This window comes from Cuculus canorus, chromosome 6, assembly GCF_017976375.1.
Source record: "Cuculus canorus isolate bCucCan1 chromosome 6, bCucCan1.pri, whole genome shotgun sequence".
Lineage (NCBI taxonomy): Eukaryota > Metazoa > Chordata > Aves > Cuculiformes > Cuculidae > Cuculus > Cuculus canorus.
In genome coordinates, this window is record NC_071406.1 from 25,061,153 (window position 1) to 25,076,719 (window position 15,567).

General features: G+C 39.3%; 1 protein-coding gene across 7 annotated transcripts in view; it reads right to left on the reverse strand.

Annotated features, from left to right (window-relative positions):
* The window catches only part of PDE11A (phosphodiesterase 11A), a 131,524-nt gene that overhangs the window by 100,323 nt on the left and 15,634 nt on the right, over positions 1-15,567 (reverse strand). For all 7 annotated transcript variants that reach the window (XM_009555682.2, XM_054069344.1, XM_054069346.1 and 4 more), the window contains exon 2: positions 13,381-13,539. In XM_009555682.2, the coding sequence (XP_009553977.2) occupies positions 13,381-13,539 (159 nt within the window). The remainder of the gene's footprint in view (positions 1-13,380; positions 13,540-15,567) is intronic.

Below are 15,567 nucleotides of genomic sequence, written 5' to 3' on the forward strand. Positions count from 1 at the left end.
ATAAGTCATCCACATCCCCAGTGGTCTATCAAATGTTGCCAACTTCTTGAAATTTAGAATTATTAGATATTCATAAAGGAGACTAGAGATTTGAGTTTACCCTTCCAACAGTGGTATTATTGAGGTTGCATTTCAGCTGCTGTGCACGTCCAGTAGGGTAGCAACAATCATAGCCATCACCAAGACCTGAAACTTCTGGACATAAAGCATTACAGGCTCATGATTTTACACCTTGAGCTGTAGGAGAAGCCCTGAAAGCCTAATCTAGAGCAGATCATAAACCTTCATTATTCAAGCACAAAAGTGAGTACGTAACCTCCCACTAACCACACTAAACATGTTTTCTGTGTGTGACAGAAAAGGAGAAGTCAGATTGTGCTTATCGTAACACGTCTTGACAAGCTTCCTTCTTTCAAAGTCTTCTCTGCTCAGGAAGCAATACCATAGTCAGAGTTATTTTGCTCCACAGGACACATCTGCAGGGCTGCTCCAGCTCAGACCACAACACGCGTCCTCACTATCCTGCAGGACACTCCACTGACACCTCACCACATGGCAGCTAGGACTTCCTCAGCTCTCGCATCTCCCCAAGTCCGTTACTACTTGACATTTGCCTCCCCATACTTGGGACCCCACAACACAGCCCTACTTACTGGGCCCTGTCCACTACAGCTGCAGGATATTTACACTTACCTCCTAGTTTAAAAGCATACCGCAACACTGTAGAGCTATTATCATGCCAGAGAGCTATTATCTATTGCATTTGCCTTGTAACCATGACACCAGCATTGCAAAATTCTAGTCTGTTAAAGCAAAAGCCTTTTTTCTTAAGAAAAAAATAAAAAGAAAAAGAAATAAAAAACATTTGTTTTTTTCCATTCTACCACATAGATAGCAATTTGCCAGCAAATTAATACTGTGGTTAAATTCATGTCAAGTTCAGTCCAAAGACTGTAGCTTTGATACCTGCCAGTGTAAAGAGTTTTGTTTCGACAACAGTGTATGTGGATAAATATTCTAAGTAAAAGGGTTCCCTACAACTGAATCAAAAATTAAGGTCCTTCCTCACAGATTTCACAAAGCACTCTTAAACACAGTGTTCTCCCTGGTGCCCCTGCCTGTATCGCTATGCCATTCACAGGTAATACTTTTCAAAGCCCAGGCTGCTTCCCCTGTTAAGAGTCACCTGAAAGCACACTACATAATTTCCTTGCTGAAATCTGACCACCATTCAGATTAAAATGTGGCTCAATTATCTCTGACAACTCCAGCAATGCTCTGACTGAAAAAAATAATCATAATATTGATTGTTTTAACTCATTTAGTGTATCAGCTAGGCGAGATATGCTAAATCATTATCATTGACTGGTTAAACGACTTCAGCTTTCACAATTCTCATCAGCTCCAGTATGAAGATGTAATCTTGCCACACAGTAACTGTTAATTTTTTGGGCTAATTTTCACTGGTGACCTGATATGTTTTTTATGCTTTGTTGGAAGGTGTTTTCATCAAAAACATCCCAAATTATTCAGGGAGCTCTGGAATCTCTCATAAGAACAATAGTTTTTGCGAAAGTTAACAATTGGCAAAGTAGACTAGCTAGGTTAGACTAAGAACAAAACCTTCCCCAACGCAGTGGAATCAAGACGCCAACAAGCAATGAAAACCTGCCCCAGCTTTTAAGAACAGTTCTGAGCATACCTGACAGTTATCACACCAAGAAAAGTGCAGTTCCTGGTTTTTTTTTCAGGATAGAGTGTACAAAAGAATGGTTCAAGTGACTACTTCTCCAGAGAGGGAAAGTACCAACTGCTGCAGCAGACCAGAAGCACAGCCCAGGGCTCTGGGGAGCAGGCACTCCTTCTGCCAAAGCAAACAGCTGACTGTAAGGCAGACTGCTGCTCCAGGAGGGAACTTCACAGCTTTTAAAGGCTGAAGATTCTTAGAGCAAAACAATTGGCATAAAAAAGAATACGGAATGACTCTTCACTGTGTCACCAAAAGCAAAACAAGTAAAAATAACATGAAATGCATGGAAGTGGCATTTCTTCATACAATGCACAGGATGTTGTGAAAGCTAGAAGCTTGTCTTGCTTCAAGAAATGCCTGCATAAATTCACAAGTAGAAAATCCCTAGGGTTGTATTCAATACAAAGATACCACATCTGGCCCTGAGCTGCAAATCACGTGAATCTGGTGGAGTATATGAGAGAAATACCATCCTATGCTTCATACAATCACCAGGCTGGAAAAGACCCACATCAAGTCCAACCTAACACTCCCTTAAACCATGTCCCTAAGCACTTCATCAACCGTTCCTTAAACACCTCCAGGGAAGGTGACTCAACCACCTCCCTGGGCAGCCTCTGCCAGTGCCCGATGACTCTTTCCGTGAAGAATTTTTTTCTGATATCCCCCCTGAAACTCCCCTGGCGGAGCTTCAGGCCATTCCCCCTTGTCCTGTTCCCTGTCACTTCAGAGAAGAGGCCAGCTCCCTCCTCTCCACAACCTCCTTTCAGGTAGTTGTAGAGAGCAATAAGGTCTCCCCTCAGCCTCCTCTTCTCCAGGCTAAACAACCACAGCTCTCTCAGCTGCTCCTTGTAAAACTTCTTCTCCAACCCCCTTACCAGTTTCATTGCTCTTCTCTGGACACGCTCCAGAGCCTCAACGTCCTTCTTGTGGTGAGGGGCCCAGAACTGAACACAGTACTCAAGGTGCGGACTCATCAGTGCAGAGTACAGAGGGAGAATAACCTCCCTGGACCTGCTGGTCACGCCGTTTCTGATCCAAGCCAAGATGCCATTGGCCTTCTTGGCCACCTGGGCACACTGCTGGCTCATGTTCAGTCGGCTGTCAACCAACACCCCCAGGTCCTTCTCCTCCAGGCAGCTTTCTAGCCACACTTCCCCCAGTGTGTAGCACTGCATAGGGTTGTTGTGCCCCAAGTGCAGGACCCGGCATTTGGCCTTGTTGAACCTCATGCCATTGGTCTCAGCCCAGCAGTCCAGCCTGTCCAGATCTCTTTGCAGAGCCTCCCTACCCTCCAGCAGATCCACGCTTCCACCCAGCTTAGTGTCATCCACAAACTTGCTGAGGGTGCACTCAATGCCTTCATCCAGGTCATTGATAAAGACATTGAACAGGGCTGGACCCAGTACCGAGCCCTGAGGAACCCCACTTGTGACTGGCCTCCAGCTGGAGTTAACTCCATTGACCACCACTCTCTGGGCCCGGCCATCCAACCAGTTTTCAACCCAGGAGAGTGTGTGTCCCAGACACTTGCTTTCAGCAGCTGACAGAGAGGTCACCAGTTTTGCCTGGGATACAGTTAATATTCTTCACAGTAGCCAGTATGGGCCTATGCTTTGGATTTGTGCTGAAAACAGTGTTGATGGTACAGGGACGCTTTTGTTGTTGCTGAGCGGTACTTGCACAGAGATTTCCCATTTATCACCCCACCCCACCAGTGAGCTGGCTGGGGCACAACAAGGAGTTGGGAGGGGACTCAGCCCGGATGACTGGCCGCAGCTGACAAAGGGGATATTATTCCCTACAATATGGCATCACGCTGACCATAGAAAGCTGGGGAAAAAAGGAAGTGATGTATGTTCAGAGCCACAGTATTTTTTCTTCCCACATAACCATTAGGCTGATGGAGAGAACCCTGCTTTCCTGGGGATGGCTGAACACCCACCTGCTGATAGGAAATAATGAATGAATTTTTTGGTTTACTTTAGCTTGTGTGCAGCTTTTTACCTACTAACCTGTCTTTATCGCAATCTGCAAGATTGTCTCATTGTCTCATTTTACTCCTCCAGTTCTCTCCCCTATCCCACTGAGAGGGAGCGAACAAGCAGCTGTGAGGGATTGAGCTGCCAGCTGGGGTTAAACCATGACAACAGACCTTTCATCTGAGGTGGCCAACCTTTTCTCATGTTCCTATGAAAGAAAACAACAATAATTGTACTCATGCAAGGCCACAGAATTAAATAGCCATTTTCCCAGGTACAAGGGAAACTCATGCCTCCACACTCGTAGCAGACATTACAGCTATACTGCCTCCTTCATACTCCAACTGCTGGAATGCAGACATGAATCCCTCAGGCTGGCAAATGAAAAGACAGCATGGAGGAAGGCTGAGTCCCTTCTAATGTACAATCAGGAGTTCACCAATTATAGACCAGTTACAGTTTTGCAAACCAATCAAGTATACAGGAAGGTGGCACAATTTTTAGAGATAAAAAATATTTGTAAAGCTGGGAATATTCAACTGCTGAAAAGGATTTTTGTGAAATTGCATTGTTTTCTAACCAGATCCATCCAGAGTACAGCTGCTGATGCAAAGAAACCATTCAACAAGGCTTCAAAAGCTCAGGCTAAGCTCAACAAGAGGGGAAATATTTTCTTTATAATAAAGTAAGAACACATAAAATAGAAAGTCTGATAGTACATAGTACACATGGAACCACCTAATGCCATTTTTAGAATTATGTTTTAGAAGAGAGACCACTGTAAAGTGATTTGCCAAAGACATACAGTGAGTCAGTGCTAGAACGACAAAATACCGTTTTAATTAGTCTCTTATAAAGCCTGTAATAACATGTTGGAGGGCAGAGGTTGACTTAATTTTTAGCAAAATGACTTGCTAAGCAGTTTTCTATATCTCATGTAACCTATAGCTACAGACAAGCTCGGCGTCACTATTCCAGTGGGAAATACTTTTGATGGCAGGAACTGCTTTACGAACATTTCATTCTGCCTTAAGATAGATAAGCAATTCACAAGAGATGCAAAATGCTATTTTCTAAAATTATACCAAGCCTCGGAGTTATTATGAAGAACAGCTACGGAGAACTGAATAGACTGCCAGAAGTTCAGAATACGCTTCACTAGGGACAAAGTCCTCACATTCAGCCCACTGGGCACATCTCCAGTAATTGTCAGCAATGAAGGCTTCACCAGCTGCCGACCAGAAAGGTTTCCTTTTACGTGCTTCTACAACAAGGACCTAATGCAGGTTTCACTTGAAGCAAACAAGATTTTTCTAATGAGCCATTTGATCAAAAACATCTAGTTGGTCTAAGGAAGTTTTGCCAAGAAAAAGAAGACAGCTGAAGGCAAAAAATCTTATTCCTTAGGTAATGCATTAACATGGTTTTCTCCAGAAAGAACACAGGTTTTCTAGTTGATTCCTTATATAGACAGTACCCGAGAGTTATGCTGTAACCCAAATACACACCATAGCCCTAGGACTGTTTTGCAGGAGGTTTTCTTTCTGCTGACAGATGAACAAAACATAATTCTAATCCTCCTGAGCCTCTGTATTATGGTTGTTTTGGTCTTCAAAGCATCTAAGTGAAAATTAATAGTATTAATAAAAAAATATAAAAGTAATATTAATATCAGTTTCCAGTTACTGAACTGTCTGAAAATTACCATCAGAATTCTTGGCTTCTGGGCTAGCTATTGAAAACTTTACACTAGTCTGCTTCTCACTGAAGAACTTGATATGGCTGTACAAAGGCAAGGCAAAGAAGGATCACCACATTTTGTTGCATTACCAGTCTTCCTGTGAAGTTTGTTCACGTGTTTGTCCAGTGGAGATCTGGACTCCATTCTCTAGATCTGCTACACACCCTTGTGGATACAAATGAAAGGGGAAAACAGAGCAGAAGCTCCAGGGCTATTTTTATGTTTCAGAATTTGCAGGAAGAGGTCTCTTAGTAAGACTTAGACCCCGGGTACCACTGAGTGATTCATAATTAATGTCTCTAATAGATCACTTATCCTCATAACTCTGCTGGAGTTTTGTCAAACAGGGTCATAATTAATAGAAATCATTGCAAGTATAATTTTTGATAATACGAGTGAACTAAGCATGAAGGAAAGCAGAAACATGTTCTCAAATGCCATGTTAGCTGTGTGCCTGTATTTTAGACAACGAAAACATCTTGGGTCCTTACACAGTTGCAGTGGCTGCCTTACAATAGCCACTACAATGCTACCCTGGAAATTCTCTTATCCACTTTAAATATTTGATCCAGGAGACACAAAGATCATTTAATGTATCTACAGGATGGATTTAAGCTAACCTGTGCTAGCTTCAGGCACTTAAAAACAGCAGTTCACAGGCTGTGATTACATTCAACACAGTTCTTGCAGAGCTGAAGAGAGATGAGGCCCAACACAACACTGAAAGAGATGCATATAGGGTTCTCCTGTGAGCCAACCAGATTGTTTTGATTACAAGAATCTTTGAATGGCTCAGTTTCTAGGACTGACTGCCATTTCTAGATCTGATGACCTTATTGAAACTCAGAGGCAACTTCAGATTCTAGCTGACAAAATAACTCCTAGAAAAAAAATTACACTTAACTTGAAGGAGACTGACCTTTGCTGTGTTGGGGGGGCATTTGGCATAACCTTCTCTCCAACTTTTTTACTGAATTTTCACAAAAGGAGTTAAGGAGTCATCTTTATGTCTAGTGAATAGAGACATCTGAGAGGCATTTGATCAACAGCACAGTCCAGCACAAATTGTTCAGCCTACTGTAGCCCGTTTACATCCAGTGGAAGGATACACAAGCCCAAACTGATCCTTAACCAATTTATTTACAGAGCTCTGACCCAGGTGAATTTAAGCTCTATGAAGTCGACTTGGGAGTCTGCATTTAATGAAATGGCTCTATGCTATAAATGGATAGAGGTTTGATGTTTAAAAGCCCATGAATTCAGAGATTCTTCCATTTAGTTTACTGAGCTTTGAGTCAAATGCTACAAACATTAGCCAAATGACAGTTTAGGTTTACAGATGAGCTCTGTATTAATTATTTAAGAAGATACAAGTACAGGAAATACAGGAGCAGCCAACAGGTTCAGATTCCTGCTGGCAATTGCAGGAAGAATCCAGATAAGTTCACCACTTTTACCATCATAAGAAGATGAGAACAAAACACCAGTCCCCACAAAAAAAAACGCAAACCCAGAAACCAAAAGTCTTCACTGAACTGTTCAATAGAGAAATCCTCCCTGATGCCAAATCTTACAACATTCTGGGTTTTTTTTATGATAGCACCTAGAGGCCCCAAACAGGTATCAAGAATTTAATGCAACACATTCCATAAACACGCAGCAACAAAGTAGTCCCTAAGCCTAGGAAAATGTATATTTATATTATAAGAAAACAAATAGATCACTAAAATATCACTGTAATACATTTTAGACATGTTTCCATGCCTCAGAGATGAGGACATCCAATTCACATGTTAACCACCAGTCTCAAACCAGAGAGATCGATACAGATATGTTAAGTTCCAAGCACATTTATAGAGTTACATAATTAAAAAGAAATCTAGACTTTCAACTTAACTTGAAAGCATGACTGAATTTATTTACGACTGAAAGAAGATCATTCAAATATTTGTCACTGCAGTAATTTGATGCTGTTGGTTGCAACCCAGCGGTGTGATGGTGCCTTGATAAAGCAAATAGTCTAGTGACAAACTGTTTTAAACAATCCCCAGCAAGATAATTCAGTTACCGTGATTTATTTTAATTTAGATTTGCATAGCAAGTACTTTTCAATAATTGTGCCTAACAGACCGTTAAGGTCTTCCCAGATAGTTGTAGTTCTTCACCACCTTCATCCTTCAAATGTCTTTGTTATTTTCTGCCTTCTTCCAGTAAATTTGTCTCCTTCACTGGGACATAAGTGTCATACAGACCACAATGCCTTTGAAGATTATGCCTATTTTAAGTAGTAGTTTTTTAAGTCTGACTGTCATGCAGATTTTCAGACAACCAAGGTAGATGTTGGCAGAAGGTCATCACATACTGCAATACATGAAACAAAATTCTTTACCTAATTTATGTTCCTTTCTCATCAATCCATTAAAATAATTTTCAGGTGGCTTTTTTTTCGTAAATTCCACACATCCAGAGTGGGGTCATCATCAGTCAGAGATGCTTGCCTGTTCTGGATCATTCCCTTCTCTAGTACATTTATTTAGAGTTGATTACTTCCCCAAGACAAAGAAACTGTCCTAACTGACTTCAAAATTGCTACCTGCCAGTGTAACTCTAAACCCATCAAGCAGAAACTCACAGAAGGCAAATTAGCAGGTATAACACAATCCCTGCACTATGGTAGACCCGGTATAGAATATACTTAAGCCTTAATTAGTATGGACCAAGAAAAGCACATTAAAGTGGGCAATTTAGCATCACATGGCTGCTATTAGGAATGTAAGAAATAGAAATGTTGGAGCATGAGAACCAAGCTCGAACAAGCTAAATATATACCAGCTGAGTCCTGCAGCCTAGATAGATATATTTCTTAATAAAACTATCCACAGAGTACAGACAACTAAATCCATTTCTTCCTTCCCCTCTCAGGGGGGATCTCACTGCATTCAGACTACTGCTTTTCAGTAAGTCAAGCAAGATTTAATTTAAGCTGCTTGCTCTGGGTAGTTTCCCCTGCAGTCGATTCATTTCTTTCAGGCTAGGAGTTCAGAGCTGGAAAGAAGCAGGATGACAGTTCAAAGGACAGTGGAACTGCTGCCGTTTGTTAAGCCTTCCTAATGGAGGATTAGATTTGTTTTGGCACTGCATCTCAGAAGACTCTAAAGGGCATACACTCATCTAAACTACAGACCGTCAAGCTCTTGTATGACTGAGTTTCTCACCAGTCCTGGAACAAGTATGACTCACAAGCAAACAGCACAGATACTTAAATGAAGCTTCAGGACAGTACTGGGAATGTTTGCAGGGTTTGTTTTTTTTAATCTTCCTACTCTGTATCTGTGCAGATGAACTGGTGTCTTCATTTGCAAAATACATACAGAAGCATACCACCAGCCTATTTTTCAAAAAAAATTACCAATTACAAAACATGATGTAATAGCGATGGCTGCTATACAAAAATAATAAGGTATTATACTATTCTTTGTATCAATTTGGAAATCTCCAAAATAAGACTTCAATTGAGCCACTGATGCTGAGGAGACAGAACATTCTCTTGACTAGGCTGTCAAGTCTAGTTCTGTACCTCAACAATGCCTTGGCTGAAGGATCCCTTACACCAAAAGGAGAAATTTGGCAGTGGGAAACAATCAATCATTACACGTGGAAAATTCACTTAGACTTGTTGTTAGTGCTGTGTTATCACCACCACAGTCAGAAATGCAAAAGAGCAACCTGAAAATTTGCCAGGAACAGCAAAACTAGAAAAACTTTGAAATCTAATGCTCCACTTTACATATTGCAAAATATAAACTTGGTTACAGCTTGGGACCATTAAAAACTCCTCAAATCTTAAATATTTTATTTGCTCTTAACTTCCTGAAAATAACTAAGAGTATATAAAAATGATGCCAGCGTCTACTTAATTCTAATTGAAAACATAATTCTTTGTTTCCTATTGACTCAAGACAGCAGTGCCCCCCAATGACATTTCATTATACAATAAAGTCGTGCAGCTTTGTGGAAAAAAAAAAGAAAAAAACAACAAAACCCAACAGATTATTTTAATTGCTTCACACAATACTAAGAGAGGATAGACACTTGCAAAGAAGAATCAGACTTAATTAACACTGGCATTTCTTTGAGAGTGCTTGGGGGCACAGGGAGAGGAATAGTAGTTTATATTTTTATTTTCTAACCATTCTGAAGCTGTTAATTGTTGGAAATTGTAACTTTTGCCAGCCACTCATCGGGCTTTTCTGTACAAACCACCTCAATACCCAGATAGATCTTTCTTATTTTGAAAAGGATTTCCCAGGTTTCACTTACCCCCTTTTCCTCACAACCATTTTTACTGATATTATGATAAAAACTCCTGTTTGATAATCTTGCAGGACATTCATCTGGAATTGTATGCTGTCTTGCTTCCCAAACGTATATCATGCTTTCTAGGTTACTGGTGAGTGAAGAAACTTAAGAGCACAGATTTGGAAACAACAGCACACAGTGCGAGGCCTCATTAAATCTAAGATCTATTACATGGCACAATAATAGTTATCTTCTCACTTATTTTTCCACAAGCTCTACATTCGAGATCCCATTTTGTTGGGAAATGGTTAAGTGAAAAAGGATATGAGAATGTTGAAAAATGGATTGAGGAATGGTTAAGTGAACAAGGACATGATTCAATAGAAAGGCTTTGTGAGACACGTATTGTGTAAAGTGGAAACCTTGTTAAACTCTGAGTATAGATATGGACTGAAAGAACAAGAAGGCATACAAGAAGGAATTTCTAAGAAGAAACTTTTGAAGGACAAGTGAATCTTTCCCAAGGAAACAGGATGGAGCACTGAGCCCAGCTGTAACTGTAACATACCTGCAAGAAGATACATGAAACTCGAAGTAGCAATATTGTAATAATGAATTAATAACGGACAATGAATCAATAATGAATTAACAAAGAGCAAATAGTTTTAAGTAACTAATCATGTATAAGTTGTAACAAAGCATTAAAGCACAAAGCACAAAGCATCTTTTGAATGTTAAGGTATATAATCCGGGCTGATTTTGAATAAAGTTGAAGCTTGCTTTATCACTCACACTGAGTCGTCCGCTTGCTTCCCTCGCCGTCGCACCATTTAATATATTCTTGGAGAGTTCTAGCATACAGGCTTATAATTATGACAGTGATATAAATGACCAGTAAAAATAAAACAAAGATGGCAATTAAATTACAGACAACTTGCTGATTTTAGGTGATATTTAGCAGCCACTGAATGGGAGCAAATACCGCAGCCTCAGTACTAGCATAATATATTTACATTAATATGTTGAGTAGTATCCATGATAAAGGCTGCATTTTAGTCAAAATTCCATTTACATAGAGAAATAACAAAAAGTAGTACAAGGGAAAGCGTATTGAGAGAAGATCTCATTTGGTTTAATTTGCATTTGGCTACCCATTGTAGCATACTTTGCCAGATTTTTATTGTATGCTAATAAATCCATATTCAACATCCAAGATTTTCAGGAATCAAAATTCAGAAGGAAACCAATGGTTACACAATTTTAGAAAATGTAAAAAGAAACAATTTAAGAAGTACTGGGTCACTTCAGATGTCTGAAAAAGTAGCATCTGAAAATTGAGAGTTATTTTTAAAGTTATATAATTCAAAATAAACCACAATGCAGAATCAGTTAAACAGACACCTTGCAGAAACAGGTATTAAAAGCTTATTCTTTTTACGGAAACAAATTTACAACACTTTCACGGGAGAGAAATGTTGTTTTTAATGTGATGCTAGAATAGGCAATACTGCCAGGACTGTGACTTTCTTCCTTGTTACTCAACACACATCTAGAAGAAAACATCTAACTAAGAAATGATGCCAGATATATATACGTACTGCAATGTTCTTGTAATTTTGTAAAACTTAAAAATTAATTACTAGCAGTGTTGGTGTGGAGACTAACCACAGTTAATTGGCATTTATAAAAATTCTATGGTACAACGTATAACTGGGCAGCTAAGCCATCTGTATTGTTAGCCTGTCAAAACATAAGCTTTCTTACTGTTACCCTAATTTATCCTCCATTCCTTGTATTTGTTGAATGTACTTTATAGAAAATTATAACCCAAACACGTCTGGTCTTTCAACTTGGATACAAATGGCTCAATCTTAATGAGAATCTGAAGCTTGAAGCTTAACAAGAAGTTAACAAGCAGCTCAAGGGCACATCAGATCTGAATGTAATGTTGAAACAGATTTAGGAAAAGCACCAAAAGCAAGCAGTGGTATACAGCGAGAAAGCTGGCTCTTCACATGTAAGTAGGTGTTACTAAGAATAGCTGCTGGAAGATCTCCACCCGATAGCAAAGTTGTACCATGTTAAATCTAATAATAATATACAGACGTATTTGCCTGTAACTTTCTGTTGGAAGGTATCTAATAACTAATACAAGGTTTAAAAATAATCAGTATTCCTTTTTACTCTCTCCCAACTTCAATGCACCCATTTGGTAATATTTCACTTGGCAAAGATTTTCCCACCTGGACTGCAACATACTGAAATTTTCAAAAGTGAATAAATTTTGAATCATTCCCACTGCACAGCAAACCAGAGTATGACACTATTAACAGACATTATTCATATAAATATCTGTATTCTATTCTCACCAAATAATTGTTTCAAACTATAAAATGGTTATGCACAGTCTCTAAATGTATTGCTGTAAGTGTATAACAGGTAAAAATGATAATGTAATGCTAACTTCAAGCAGTACTCAAATCCATTTAGTATTGTTTCTAAGGAAGAGAAGTTTCATTTATACAACATTTCACAGTCTTTGTAAACCACTGTTAGTTTATCTTCACAACACATTTCATTCACATCAGGCTATCTTTACCCTAAAAATCATCTTCATCTATTTAGATGAACCAGTGAGACCAGATTTTCCCTTCCAATGGGCATTAATTAACATTTTTGTTATAGCACAGGCACGTCAACACGTATGTAATACACCCACAACGGTTCTGCATCAAATATCTGCTTTTGAATGAACACAAAAATCTTTCATGGGCAAAGTCTGCCTCTAACTACACTTCCACAGCAACTGAAATTCAATACTATTTCCATACACAGAAGCGTATTTTCCTATTACATGCTTGAAGGAGACTCCCTTTCTCTCAGCATTGCTGTTCTGTTCTTACTCAGCTTGCTACCTTCTACCATGCTTTTCCCCAGTCATCTTTGGGCTTTACGCATATTTCCCCTCCGCGCTTACCTGTATACATCTGCCTCCAACAGCACCATTTCCCTTTTTCTCCACTTACTTTAATTCAAGTTCCCTTGTTGCGGCTCCCTCTAGTCTCCTGCCTTTTGAGCTCACTTTAGTCTCCAAATGTCACTTCATATACACACCCCGAGTGTCCCCTTCCTTCTCTCTTTGTCCTTTCATGTGCATTTGCAAATCTGCTGTATTTTAGAATAGCATAATCTCCTCTAAAGTAAAGTTTATTTTGTCATTTTTCCCATGGACAGCACTAAGAGAAGGGAGTGATTTTTCAACCCAACAAGCTTAGGAGCGTCTCTGTGATTATTTCCCTGTGATTTGTACACATACATTTTCAAAAATAAAAATGTTTTCCTATTAAGAGCTACTATATGAAAAAAAAGCTAAGATTTATAGACCATTAAGTTGAAGTTTCAGCCATGAGTTCTTGCACGTTTACAGACAGGTACATGTTTTACACTGAGAACAACAAAAACGTACATTTTATGTTAAGCGCTTCTAAGAAATCCACCATTAACAAAAGAATCGTGCCATTTACTTAGTTGGATTAAGTATCTTTATAAGAGTCTGCTGAGTCACAAAAGAAGTTTAAAAAAAATACAAAAGGTAAATGTAATCTTACTTTTTCATCATCATCAGAAAAAGGGGCACCTCCAGGAGTCTTATTTATTGCTTGGGCAACACCAATAATTTCTCCGTCACTGTTTCTTATGGGCATGCACAAGAGTGACTTTGTCTTGTATCCAGTCAGTTTGTCAATCTCATCATTAAAGCGGCGATCCTTCAAGAGAAAACAAGGAAGCATTAACATGCATGTCATACATCTAAGCTTTCTTCAAGCAAAGTACTTTATTTTCTCAATATCTTGTATAGTATTTTCAGTAGTGCTATGTTGTTGCTTCTGTATTATTACCCTGTTTTTTATTAGCTAGTTTTCCTCAGTCAGGATACTAAGAAAAATAGGTCTCAGTGGATCAGTACAAGGTTTATCATTACATAACTGTATTCACTGAAGTCCCACATTTATGCCTCAATTAGAAGAATGACCTACCTAAGGATTGCTACCAAAGGAGCTATAAGGAGAACAAGAAAAATGAAGACAAATGAAACACGTGGGGAACATAAATATGTGAAGACAAAAAAGGTGATAGACTACACAACACACTTTGTGCTGTGACGAAGCGCTATCTCCTTACACCCATCATGACTGCAGTCTTTGATGGCTCTGGGGCCGTCTGTAAGCACATCACAGACCTTAACGCTGGCCATACATGGCCACCTTGCCCATAGCTTTCACAGGTTTCAGCATAGATAGGGAAACCATTAGTGGTTAAAGCTGTGGGTCTGGTTCCTGCTCACCCCTCAGTTTTCAGATTCTTCAGTCTTAACCAATACTGCTTGCTTCACTCTCCTTGTACATTGCCGCCAAAATACATTCCTACCAGTGGAGCTGTGGGTAACCACACAGCCTTTGCAGGCACTGGTGAGGGCCACGAGCTCCTCTGTACACACACTTCTGCCCTTTCAAGGTGCACAGTAATGAAAGCTGTTTGCAGTTCACCAGACACAGCTTTTCATAGTGTGTGTGAAGCCGGCAGATGGTGGGGTTTGTATGAAAGGACAAAAAGCTTCAAGGAGTGCTGTGCCACCTAAATTGAGAACACGGAGGAGAAGAATAAGCGGCACAGATGTGGTATGTACTAATTTCTAGACTATCACTGGCTGGGAAGTCACTATGTTTACCCCAGAGTAGAACAAGGGTGTCCATTAGCAATGTACAACACGGACAGTTGCAGAATTAGGACTGATGTAAAACAAGGACCATACCAGCACGATACTATGTATTCACCTTAAGCTTTTATCTGTTTTTCAGAAGTTTATGCCAGCTCAGTCTGATCAGTGATCAAGGCATGCTTACATACAAGTTACTGTACTACTAAATGTATCTGCACTATTCTTAACTGCCCGATACCTGCACCAAATAAGGGCGTCTTCATCTTGTTGTGCATCGTAAGTTATAGGTTATACCACTCTATAACTACTGCTTGAGAAATACTAGAAAGACTTCAGCCAGAAATGCTACGTGAAGCTGTAATGCTTTACATTTCTGTTTGTCAAATACCACAGAAACTATGAAACAATTAAAGATTTCATGGAAATTGCCTCACAATACCAACATCCAACTAAGCCATTGTGCAGCAGGCTGAAAAGGTATGGGCAAATATCTGGGTAGTCTGCAAGGTCCTAAAATGTAGTAGATGTAAACCAGAGTATTTTTTCATTAATCTGTGCAAATTTAAAAACACAACTTGTTAGTGTTAACAAACAACTGTTTACAAATCAACCGAATCTCCATAGTAAGACTTTACGGTTAAGCTTTGCATGGCAAGTAGCAACATTTTTTTCAAAATTTTGCAAGCATAATCTATTGTGGTTTTGTTTATTTTCAAATTTTGCAAGCCAAGAATTGTATCTAGTATTATCATCAGTAAGGTTTTGGTTTTGGTAGACAATTTTTTTTAGGCATGATTACTTCATATGCTTTTGCATCCACTTACAGTTAGTTAGGTTTTTTGAGCAATGTTAATTCACAATTAACTATGAAGATTTTTATTTTAATTAATGTGTATATAAAATCTCTGAGTCATGATTAAGTATGCAGTGTGATCCTATAGATCATAAAGCATGTACTTGCTCAGAAAAAACAACACAGTACATATACTGTGGGAATAAGATCCCTCTTGACAACAGAATGACAGAAATCAGTCTCTTACAACCTTATACTAATAATGTTTATAACAGATCACAT